The 12,710-nt window shown below is 41.7% G+C and overlaps 1 protein-coding gene across 1 annotated transcript; it reads left to right on the top strand.

The window, feature by feature from the left end:
- The first annotated feature begins 2,648 nt into the window (after positions 1-2,648).
- On the top strand, positions 2,649-11,992 carry NAA20 (N-alpha-acetyltransferase 20, NatB catalytic subunit). Its single transcript, XM_035101978.3, has 6 exons — positions 2,649-2,742; positions 3,630-3,654; positions 5,941-6,031; positions 7,891-8,026; positions 10,910-11,055; positions 11,504-11,992. The coding sequence occupies exons 1-6, from the start codon at positions 2,690-2,692 to the stop codon at positions 11,587-11,589; spliced, it is 537 nt and encodes a 178-aa protein (XP_034957869.1). The 5' UTR covers positions 2,649-2,689; the 3' UTR covers positions 11,590-11,992.
- Positions 11,993-12,710: the final 718 nt, after the last annotated feature.

Below are 12,710 nucleotides of genomic sequence, written 5' to 3'. Positions count from 1 at the left end.
TGTATAGGAATGCAGGCTGAGAATCACAAAAATAAGAAATATTCAGCAACAGTTAAATCCAATTTATTACAAATATGCTGCATAAATCTCCTGCATCAATCAACCAAGTTTAGGAACTACTATCTTTCCATGACTGAAAATGGATTCTGACTCTCATATTGAATCTTAATGTCGAGATTCCCACCCACTGATCTTCCTACATTAAAGTTGTGTCCTTAAGCAGTACCTCAGCCTTTTAATAAGCAGGTTTGTAAACTGAATTACATTTTGTCTTTGAATCAAACAGTTCATTAATGGACTAATTTAAATTCATAATTATATGTTGCAGCTCTATTCTGAAAACATTTCGAAATACTGTACCTTTCCAATTTGCTGAGTTAGGAGGTGTTATATGATGTTATCCAACCTTCCAATGCCTCTGGTTGCTGACCCCTATGGTAACAGTGAACAATAGGGCTCTGCTGCTAGGCTTTTGCCAGCAGATCTGTTTCTAGAGGCAGTGCTGTTACTGCTATCATGTCAGGATACGGTACCTGTTTTGAGTGTTTTTTTAAGTGTAGGTCTGATATTTATTTAACATAAGCTTATAATCCTTGCAATTCCTTTGAATTAGTGAGACATAATGGTGTTGTTCATAGGTGCTGGGTGCCAGGGACCCTGGGCGCTCCAGTCTCCACAACATTCCCCATGAAGGGGCTGGCCACCCACAAATATTTGCACTGGGGCTGCTCACGTCGCAGCGGTGTGCTAATGTCAGGGGCCTGCAGCGTGCGTGGCCTCGGGCACCCACAGCCCTGGGGCCAAACTGTTGGGCCTGGTGGTGGTGTTTTTGGCATTAGTATTACAGAATTATTATTATTATTATTATTATTATTATTATTATTATTATTATTATTATTATTATTCACATATGGGTGGCTTCCAACAAAAGATTTAAAATACATTAAAACAGGGACTTCCAACTCCCAATAGTCTGTGATCTACTAACAGTATTAAAAAAAACTGGCAGTGATCTACACATTGTCGTAAAAAGACTGGCAGTGATTTACCCAAAGTTGTGGAGCTTTTTTTAGGAAGCCAAAGTTGGTTTTTTTGTTTTGCTTTTTTGTAAGATCGCTGAGGGGCCAGAGATCAACCAGGAACACCCCGTGATCTACTAGTAGATCGTGATCTACCTGTTGGACATGCCTGCATTAAAACATTAAATTTCTTACCTGCCCTACACGCTAAAGTCTCAGGGCAAGTTGCAACAATTTAAGATACAGTTAAAAAGCAAGAATTAAAAATACAGTCACTAAAACCAGGGTGGGTCCTGAAAATTAACATCTCCATTGTCACAGGCCAGGGTAAAGAGGAATGCCTTATTGATTAGGGTTATGCTAATCAGGCCTGTGATAGGTACCTGTAGCCAAGAGAACTGCACAACACTTGGGAATTAGTTCCACTGATAACGGTGGGACTTCTTATAAGTAAGCATAGATACAGACATGGCTCAGTCGGTAAAACATGAGTCATGAGGTAAAACTTAATCCCGGGGTTGTAGGTTCAAGCCCCACATTGGGCAAAGATTCCCGCATTGCTTGGAGTTGGTCTCTAGAAAACCCTCGTGGTCCCTTCCAACTCTACAATTCTGTGATTCTATAGGAGGGCTGACACACGTTCGTTTTTGAAAAGAAAAGAAAAAAGGCTCCGCAGTCTTGGGGGTGTCCTGGCTTTTCCTTTTTGAAATAAAGGTAAAGGGACCCCTGACCATTAGGTCCAGTCGTGACCGACTCTGGGGTTGCGCGCTCATCTCGCATTATTGGCGGAGGGAGCCGGCGTATCGCTTCCAGTTCATGTGGCCAGCATGACAAAGCCGCTTCTGGCGAACCAGAGCAGCACATGGAAACGCCGTTTACCTTCCCGCCAGAGCGGTACCTATTTATCTACTTGCACTTTGACGTGCTTTCGAACTGCTAGGTTGGCAGGAGCTGGGACCAAGCAACGGGAGCTCACCCCGTCACAGGGATTCGAACCGCCGACCTTCTGATCAGCAAGCCCTAGGCTCAGTGGTTTAACCCACAGCGCCACCTGCCTTTTTGAAATATGGCAACCCATATTGATCTCTAGGCTCCGCTGGGACCGGAGAGGCGAGCTGAGCCCGAGAGAAGCCCCGGAGGCGGCAGCGGGATTCCTGCGCAAAAGTCTTGGCGAGAGACAAAACCGAACCAGCTGTGGGGAGATATTTTAATGTTGCTCATCATAAAAAGAGGAGAGGGTAACAGATATGTTTTAATTTATGCAGGGCAAATACCGTCCCCATTTTTTCCCGTGACAGAAACTCTTGGCGGCTTACAGAGAAAAGAACATCTAAAAACATAGGAAAGAAAACAAACAATAAAAAACATTAATTGCTGTCATAGGACACGGTATACATGTGAACAGGAACCGGGGAGGGTGGCCGAGCAGACGTCGCTGTATTGTGAGTTCTACACTTGCGCGCTCTTCACTTTTTTAAATCTCTGGACAATTCTGACGCAAGAGGGCGTGGCTTCCGGGACCCCGTTGGGACCTTCGCTTCTTTCTCGAATGGTCGCCCTGGCAACCGATGGAACGGAAGTGGTGTAGTCGTTGACCGGCGCCGGCGAGAAGTAGTTCCGGGGCTTCCGCTGCTCTAAGGCTGCCCCGCCCCGCCTCGCCGGGGGAGAAGATGACTTCGCTGCGGGCTTTCACCTGTAACGACCTCTTCCGATTCAACAATATGTGAGCCCGGAGGCCTCGGGGGCCCCGTCGCGGGGCCGGGAGGGCGGGGAGGGGCTTCGCTTGTCTCTGGTTCTTCTCCGCTGGGGAAGTTGCTTCGGAGAGGGCTCCTTTCGTGACACTCTTGGCTCGTCTGAATGGAAGGGAAATCACCTGGTCTCTGGCATATATGCACATAAGTTACATGCCCTTGAACATTAAGAGACTCTTTAGACCCGCCTTCCTCGCCCTTGGGCCCCAGATGCTGTGGACTGCAACCTCCCTGGTCCTGCTAGCTATGGATGATCGGAATTGTAGTCCAGCAAACATCTGGGGGCCCAAGGTGGAGAAAGCCTGGTTTAGAGCACGTGCTGCCGTTCCAGCTCTTTGCATTTGTGTGCCTAGGGTTGCCCTTTGAGAAAAGGGAAAATTGAATTTTGCTTAGGATTGCCAAGTGCCTAGCAGCGAGTCTTATCAATTCTATGAATTACTTGTACCTTTAAACATCAAATTGATGAGCAGAAATCAGATGAAGCTTGTTGCAGTTAAAGATGGTCATCTGCCAATTTCTGTAACCCAAGCTATTGTTAAAGGCACAGCTACAGTGGTTATTTTAAAATTTAGTTGGCTCCAGGAAACAGCTCTCCTCTCTAGAGTATTTCAGGATCTCTTGGAATTAAAGGGATGTTATACTTTATACTTCTTTGGTTATACTTTATTCCCTGACCCACTGGATTGTGTATCCAGGGTAGATCACAAAATTAATAATTATTCAACAGGCTAGTTGAGGTTCCAAAATTGGTGTATGGGATGGAAGAGATTGAAAGGTTTGCCCCATACCCAGTTGTAACTGGCTCGAAGTTTCTCCCTAGTAATACTTTGGGTTTTTAATAAGTTCTTGTTTCCCACAGCAACTTGGATCCCCTCACAGAAACTGTATCCTTTTAAGCCTCAAGACCTCTGAATGCTAATGGTAGTACTGTACCTGTGAGCCTCTTCATACATTATACTACAGAAAGCATATGTTTGTCCCTGAATATTTTTATCAGGGAGCTGCAGCTATTCCTGGCGTCTTGCAAGTGTACCTACATGACAGAAATGTTTGTTATTGCATTCATTACTTATTCTTCTATGGGCAGTCCATAAAAATGCAATATATTGGGTTGCCAGACTCAATAGAGGACAGGACTTCTGTGCCTTTAATTGCCCTGCTCTCTTTTGAGTCTGGAAACCTTAAAAGAGAAACCAGCAGACCCTTTGTTTAATTTCCAAGCAAAGGGTCTGCTGGTTTCTCTTTAAGGTTTCCAGACTCAAAAGAGAGCAGGGCAATTAAAGGCACAGAAGTCCTGTCCTCTATTGAGTCTGGCAACCCTAGCAATATATGGGGCAGCCTTGAGAAGCTTGTAATATGGAAGTTAATATGGATGCCAAACAGCTGTGTGTTGTATTATTTAATTATAAAATTTCCATCTCACCCTCCCTAAGGAGCCCAGGGCAGCAAACACCAAAATAATAAAACAATCATATTTTTTTAAAATAAACAAAACTTATTTAAAACATTTAAAAACACTTAATAAGAGTCATATAACCCCACAGCAAATAATATCTGGGTCTAGTATCTCTTGACCATCAAATGCCTGATTAAACAGGAATGCTTTTCAGTTTCTCCTGAAAGTTAATAATATCTGCTTCCTACCCTCAGAAGTAATATTTTGAATGTATCACTTTGACTATTCAAATTGTTTATACAGTGGTACCCCTGGTTAAGAACTTAATTCATTCCGGAGGTCCATTCTTAACCTGAAACTATTATTAACCTGAGGCCTTTAGCTAATGAGGCCTCCCGCTCCCGCTGCACGATTTCTGTTCTCATCCTGAAGCAAAGTTCTTAACCCGAGGTACTACTTCCAGGTTACCAGAGTCTGTAACCTGAAACGTTTGTAACCTGAGGTACCACTGTACAATGTTTATTTGTAATCCATACAATAATATTGTAAATGTCTGTGATGTTATCCCTGTAATACAAATGTGTAGCCTTTGTGAGCTTATGGCAAAATTGAATGAGACACTTTCTGATTCATAGCCCAATGTTCTCCTCCAATATTACGTCCAAGCTAAAATCACTTTATGTAAGAGGTTTTTTATTTCCTTTTTTCTATAGAGTGTCTTAAGTCGCAAAGATTTAAAAAGTGTCATAGCAATCAATACTTATTTAGAACTGGTACATTCCAAGTGGTCAAACAATATGTTTCTTAGTAACCCATCCAATAGCCTGCAAGGAAGATCAGTATAATTAGTGCCTTCTTTGCTGTGTAGATGCAGTGGGGCTGATAAATAGTGGTATAGTTGAAGCTGAGGAGAGAGATGAACCAGAGAATTATCAGTTCTTACTCTTTATTGCTATTCCTTCTAAAATGGGTCATTCCATATCAAGTGATATCATGTATTTTGTTGTAATGTTCACAATATGTACTAACAAGAATTCTTTCAAAGGCTTAGTTCTATCATGCAATAGCAAGCTATCACTTGGCTTTGGAACACATTTTTAAAAGAAATGCCTGACTATTTTTTCAGATACCTTTTAACTGAATAACATTCTAAATAAATGCCTGAAGGAACTGATATTATAACTTGAAGTCTTGTTTATTTTGTTATATCTTGCTCCAAGAAGACCCATTTATCCTAAATAGAACCCAATAAGGCAGATATGTATGTACATTTTTTAAAAATGTGATCCCATTATGAAATTTTGCAGGTAGCTCTTAGAAATATTAAATAATCAATACAAATGTTTTGGAATTTTTAATCGTAATATTTTTTTTAAAAAAAATATGTTTTATTTTATTGCTGTGGCTAGTGGCTGATGCAAATAAAGGTTCTTCTGATTCTGATTTTACATCCTATGTTTACCTGTGATATATTGTCAGAAATTTTATTGTTATTATTATTTATTTTTTACTCAGAAACAGACAGTAGTCTTAACAATTTTTTTAGTATCTTACTGTGCAAAACCAGAACTGTTTGGAAAACAGTTACTTCGGGGGTGAGCAACTTCGGGTCCCCCAGATGTTACAGAACTACAACTTCCATAGTCCTTTACCCTTGGTCATGCTAACTGGGAAGGATGGGAGTTGGAGTTCAGCAATAGATGGAGTGCTACAGATTGTCACCCCCCCCCTTGTTTATTGAGGTGATATTTTCTTAACATGCAATACTCCGTAGTATGGAATTCCATTTTACTTGCAGTACTTGGCTCACTGGCCTGAGTATTTTATTGTTGCAGAAGCTCCTGGTGGAGAACTGATGGGCTACAGTAAGTAGGTTGATTTTCCTTGTTTCTGTGTGACCAATCTTTGACTAACCCTTTAATTATTTGGCAGTAGAACTGCAACATTTACTCGGTTTTTAAGGGCTTTTTATCAACCATGAAGATGTCCTTGATAAATTGGACAGAACCTTTTGTTAATATTAGTTTTAGTATGAGCATATAAAAACCACATATGGAAAGTAACATCTTAAGGTAGGGGTTGCTAGGCCATAGCCCCCAGATTCACAGTCTTCTTCTTCTTTTTTTAAAGTAAGTTTCTAGTTTTTATAATCTCCAGTAAAAGGCAAAAGGTACACACATTATTCTTTTTGTGTGTGTACCACCCTTATTGACACCTCTTCCACCTTGCATCTTCTCCCCAAAAAACTTGCAAAAGCCCATATGTGAGAGAAATGGTGCTACACAGTTGGGAGAGGAGAAAAAAAAGTACAGTATGTGTGTGTGAGAGAGAAGAAGAATATTGTATGCATATGTGATCTGTGAGGGAGAGAGAGGTGTGTATAAATCTGTTTATGTGTGGTCAGAGAAAGAAATGGACTTGAGCAGAGAGAGAGAGATGTCTGTGTGAAGTGTGTATGTGAGTGTGTGAGCAATGCATTTGTGTCTGGTCAGTGAGTGTGTGCATGAATGTGTGTGAGAGAGTGTGGTGGGGCCACCTTGGATATTTTCCCTGGTCCAATGGGGATGCTCTCTGTTATTAGCTAGCAAAAGCATCATTGTGTGTATGGGGCAAAAGCCAATATTTTGTGATCTTCACAGTCTGGACCAGCAGGGTGGATTGACTTCCCTTGGTAAGCCTGAAGTTGTCCGTGAGTGTGTGTTGGAAGCAGCAGTGATGGTTCTCTCTCTAACTGATATGTCATGCCTCCCATAGCAGCCTAGTACTTCCTCAAAATTTGAAATGTGCCTCCTGATCCAAAAAGGTTGGCAGCTCCTGTCTTAAGGTATTTCTCTCACACATCCCAAAACGAGTGCTTCATCTGATATGCATTCGGCTACAGCACATCCATATACAGTATGTATCTTCACAAGATGTGCTTCTTGCTTTAGTAATAGTTTTTACCATATGCAAATATATCCCAATTTAATTGATACATTGATTTTATTCAACCAAAACTCATAGTAATCTATTAGAATTTCTTTAATTGGGTTTCAGCCCTCCCATCAGATGTCAAGGAATAAACAACTGACTTTTAAAAGACATCTGAAGGCAGCCCTGTTTAGGGAAGTTGTTTTTAATATTCTGTTTGGAGCCACCCAGAGTGGCTGGGGCATGGGGCAACCCAGTCAGATGGGCGACATATTATTATTATTATTATTATTATTATTATTATTATTATTATTAAGTGAATACACTTACAATCATAGCTTTTGTTGTTCTCCTACAGTTCCGCATCTATTAGTATCTTTCTCCCTGGACTCCTAAGTCACAGTCTTCACTTTGATGTTGTGTATAGTCAAAGAGTTACATACATATTTAGTATTTCCTCATAGTGATACAAAGGTAGCAAGTAGAAACCCTGCTCAGGGTTTTAAAGGTCATTCACTTTAAAGCTGGTTTTAGGAGACATAAGAGTTAGAGACTTTCTGTTTCTTTCTTGAAATTGGAGACACACTGAACTTTTTGTTCAGTGCTTAATTTGGTAAGTGTGAGACATTCTGGAATCTGTATAGTCCCTGATATTCAACTTCTAGTCTGAGTCCTTTTTAATTGCCTGCATCTGTAGAGAAGCATTTTTTCTGGTTTTATGTCAAACACCATAAATACAATAGCTAAGTTTCTGTGGGCTGGCCATGGTCTAGCCCAAACAAACTAAGCCATTTTATACTACTTTTCCTTGTAGTCATGGGGAAAGCTGAAGGTTCAGTAGCCAGAGAAGAGTGGCATGGCCATGTTACTGCACTCTCCGTTGCACCTGAATTTCGGCGGCTAGGTTTGGCTGCTAAGTTGATGGAACTGCTTGAAGAAATATCAGAAAGGTGAGGGGTGCCTACTAAGTGTAAGAGCCTTAATTACCGCATGATAAACATATCTTTTCCTCTGTTAGCGATGTATTGATCTATTTGAATTCCTGTAGATTTATTGATGAGAACAGCTGAAGGCCTTATCATAATTATATGGGAAATTATTTTGGGGACTCTAAGAAAGCAACTCATTGAGAGCTTTATGAAGTCAGGAGTGCTTCATAAAGAAGTTTTGTTTTAGGCGTGTTTGGGTGCTGCTCAGCTGACTGGTTAGGTTAGCCAGTGTCAAATAAAAGGCTAATACTGTAACACATTTATCTAAGTTAGGATAGCCTTGTGCTCTCCAGAAATTGGATTCCCAACTCCCTTCAGCCCTTACCATCAGTCATGCTGGCTGAGATTGATGGGAGTTGGGCATCCAGCAACATCTGGGGGGAACCACATTGACTACCTAAGTGGTGGAGGCTGCAATCCTATGTACACTTATTTGGGATAAGCCCCACTGAACACTGGGATTTCTTCCCACACAATTGGCTGCATGATATTTTCCCAGTACTTCCGTTAGCAAGAAACATGTGCCAGTGAATAGAGTTGTGGTTGTGGGTAAATTATATATGACTGAATTATTTCCTCCCATATTATTTATTGATATTCTTTTAAATAGGGTTAAATAGGCATTTTGGGGGTGAAGGGCCATGTTGACCCATAGGCCACATTAACCCTTTTGTGTAAAAGTGGTTGTGGCCAATTTTTACAAAATGATTAGGAAGGGGGTGCCTTGGAGGGGTGGCAGAAACTTTTTGGCATCACAGCAGCGGGCCAGTAAAAAAAACCAAAAAGTTTTTTTAAAGCAAATGGATAAATGGGAGCGGATCCACATTCAGCATTACACAATTACAAACGTTACATCTGCACAAGCGTAGATGCTTGCTAGAGGAGCAATCTCTGCCCTGCTCTCCTCACGTGCTGTTCTAGGAGGGCTTTCCTGTCCCCCTATGAACCAACTTGGGGGAGGAGAGCCTTAGCACAGGGCTTCCGATGTCAGTGGTTGCCCTTCAGATTCATCTGTTATATAGCAGTCACTATATCAGCACTGTTTCGCCTACTTTAAGCTATATGTTGCATCAATCTGAATTTCCTGCTTCTCTCCTCCGCCAGTAAGTCCTCCAAATCTGCTCTAGGTTCCCCCAAATCCTCTGGATCAGAATTGCAGGGGGTGGGACTATGCAAACTAGGATGGGGATGTTCACAGAAGTTGTTCCACATGTACAAAGATTAGTTGGATATATTCCTAGGTTTTCAAGACTTCATTTTATTTCAGTATTTTAATTGCAATTTAGTAATGTCCTATCGTGGTACAACACTAGCTGCATTTGGAAGCAATTACAGTGGTGCCTCGACTTACGAATTTAATCCGTTCCCAAATGCACCTTCGTAGGTCGAAAAATTTGTAAGTCGAAAAGCGCCATTGGAAATGTGATTTCCCATAGGAATGCATTGGAAACAGGAAACAGAAAAATCTGTAAGTCGAAGCAACCCCATCTAAACATTCGTAAGTCTAAAACCACCGCGGTTTCCGTTCTGATGTCGAGAAATTCGTAAGCGTGTGGCCATTTGCCCCACTCATAAGTCGAAAAATTCGGTTGTCGAGTCGTTCATAAGTCGAGGTACCACTGTATAAGCTATGGTTTGTTATTACAGAAATGAGCCTGGTTGAGACTTGACTCCTGTTTCTTCCTCCAGAGTAGCTGTGTTTGAACTTTTCTCTTCCATTATCAAATAAGTAGAATTTCACATTACTCCTGAATTCAGAACTCCTTGACTCATCTTAATTATGGTATATTGAAATAAGCTAGCTTCATAAAGCAAATTCAGACATAACTCTAAACTGAAAAATCAGGAGAGAAGAATGAAGTAAGTACAAGGATGATGTTTATTTAAAGGCAAACCATAGTTTGTTACAGCCAAACGAAGTCATGGAAGCAAACTTTGGTTTCTGCCAATTCCAAACCATTGTTTTAACGTCCAGACAAATAGGCAAAGTGGGAGCTGCTTGTTGGCTTCATTTTCCATTTGCTCCAAAGTATTCCAATCCGAAGGTTCAGTGGCCTCCGGAGGCTGGAGCAGCAGCCTTAACTGATTATCAAGACAAACATCATACCCAATCAGAAGTACCCCTTATTCTGGTTTGCCAGTTCAGACAAACTAAGTGTAAACATGGTTTGTGTAATGATGTGGGTAGCTTCTTCATGAGTAAGCGGCTCCAAACCCCGTGCTTGGTTTTTACAGGGCTTTATTTATGTACATATGTACAAGACAGAGCATCAAAAAGCATGTCCAATCTAATCCGATCCAGAAGCACCTCCCTTCGTGACTTCCGCCAACATAGCCCCCTGGGCACCTTGAACCTCCTCCGTTGGTCCCTCCTCTTTCCCCCCCTCCTCTGTTGGGGTGAGGGTGCTGGTGGAACACCTTCTCCACTAGAGCTGCTCAGTTGAGGGACCGGCACTGTAGCTTCTGGAGCCTCCCTCTCTTGAGTGCTTTGGTCCGCCCTCTGCAGCTCTGTCTCTGGAAACCTCTCCTCAACGTCCCCCAGGGTCTGCACCTCCTCCTGAGCCCCTGTCCCACCTTCCGGTCGCTAGGCTCTGGGGCTCTGGCAGCGTCTGGGAGCACTCGCTGCGATTCACCAGACTCTCCGCTGCCCCCTGGTGGTCCTCTGACAGTTTGTTATGAGGCATGGCCTATTTGTCAGTTTGCCTGTTTAGTGCATAAATCTTTCAATTCTTCACTGCTTAGTTTTTATGTTTTTTATGTAGATTCCTGTGTAGCCTCTTACAAACTATGTGGTTTTCTGTTAGTTATTTTGTCTTATTGTGTCATTTTCTTTTCTTCATGAAGAAAGGGCGGATTTTTTGTGGATCTCTTTGTAAGAGTGTCAAATCAGGTTGCAGTGAACATGTACAAACAACTAGGCTACAGTGTGTACCGAACAGTGCTAGAATACTACTCCGCCAGCAACGGGGAGCCTGACGAAGATGCTTATGGTAAGTGTTGCGCAGAAAGAGACACTTTGGACAGTCCTTGTGATGTGATAAATCCCCATGCAGTTAAAATGAAAATGTGAAACTCATTGACAAAGCTTTTTGCCCAAAGTGGGTGGAACAGGAGATGTGACTGTAACCTGTGTGTGGCAGGGTATATTCCAGGCATGCAGAAGCCCGCTCTCTGCCCTTCAAGGACTCATTCCAGCCAGGCAAAATCACTTGAGGAAGCTGTGAGCCAGAGCTCTTGAGGGGCTGTGTCCTAGGCAGAGGAGTTGGAGCTTAGACAGAGAGACCCGAGGGCTGCAGGTTCCCCACTCTTGATCTCGAGTAGAATGATAAGCCAGTGTAAGGGCACAACTGACCAAAGAGAAGTACTCTGTCTTCCCTCACTGAAATAATGGCCACCTGAAGTGTATTATGTTGTAAATATGTTAATCATTTTCCACAGATATGAGGAAAGCTCTGTCCAGAGATACAGAGAAGAAATCAATTATACCATTACCCCATCCTGTCAGACCAGAAGACATAGAATAAGCTCAAGCTGTGGATATTTAGTCAACATTTTGAAAATAACATATTTGAAAGCATTTTGGACCATCTATGGAAAATGGTGTTTAATTATGAATGTATTTGGAAACCTCACAGTAACAAGGAAAGCGTGTGCAGACCCGAAGGAAAAGCTTCATTTTTAGGCTACTGGGCTGAGGCCCCAAAACCCAACAGAGTTTTGCAGCTGCACTATTGGTTGCTTAAGGTTTAATGTTTTATACAAAAATAATTAATTCCTTGGCTGTACAGAACTATTTCTAAAAATGTGGTCGATTAAAAAATTTAGGAGCCTGGAGCTTATTGGTGTCACTCATTCATACTTTGAACATTGGAACCTTAAAGTATAAATCGAAAAATAAATAAATAAAGTCAACGGATTTCAAATGAATTCCTCTTGTACTTGATTCACTTTGGTAAAATTAGGCAACCCACATATTAACACTTATTTCACTTATGCAACCACAGCTTTTTGTGGGGTGGGGGAAAATAAATAAGTGGAGAACAAGGAAAACTCTCCCCCCCTTTCATGCACAGCTGCAATTGTGGGCTTACTTTGGAAAGGCAGTACGATGGCTCTGGGAAGCAGCCTTCCACCTTGCTGAGCGGGGGAGAGGGGTTCAGTTCCAGGGATTCCTGTCTTTATGCATTTATACATGGACACACACACCTCTGAACCAAACCCTTACATAAGCCGAAAGTTTCCTGTATTTAATTTAATCTGTTATTGAGGGGCAGTTTGCCTTTTCCCTTTAATGAATTAAAAAGCATCATGTAAAGTTAAGTTTTGCTAGTATGAATCCTGTTTGAGTTATTCAGACTATTATTCTTGCCAGTGGTATTATTCTTGCCAGTGGCTGCTTCACAAAGTAGTAAGTAGAGTGGTGCCAATATGCCACCTTACTCGGACAGGGTTCTTATTATCAGGGGCTCTGGTTTGTAGGTAGGCTGCTTCTCTAGCCACAGTTACTAGTAATAGTATTAATAGCAACATGCAAGTAAAGTGGCTACAACCAGCACTCTTTAGCCTTATTTTAATAGAATTTTGTACTCAAGCAATCCCAGTCAAGATAAACTGAACTCTGTGATGAGTAAGAAATAGCTTTGGC

Source organism: Zootoca vivipara, chromosome 8 (assembly GCF_965207765.1).
Source record: "Zootoca vivipara chromosome 8, rZooViv2.hap1.1, whole genome shotgun sequence".
Classification (NCBI taxonomy): Eukaryota; Metazoa; Chordata; class Lepidosauria; order Squamata; family Lacertidae; genus Zootoca; species Zootoca vivipara.
This window is presented reverse-complemented; position numbering and strand designations above follow the sequence as displayed.

Coding starts and splice junctions, on each gene's coding strand:
- NAA20 (XM_035101978.3), top strand. CDS start 2,690: ATGACTTCGCTGCGGGCTTTCACCTGTAACGACCTCTTCCGATTCAAC. Junction 3,655..5,940: donor TGGATCCCCTCACAGAAACT/GTATCCTTTTAA, acceptor AATACTCCGTAG/TATGGAATTCCATTTTACTT. Junction 6,032..7,890: donor TGGAGAACTGATGGGCTACA/GTAAGTAGGTTG, acceptor TTTTCCTTGTAG/TCATGGGGAAAGCTGAAGGT.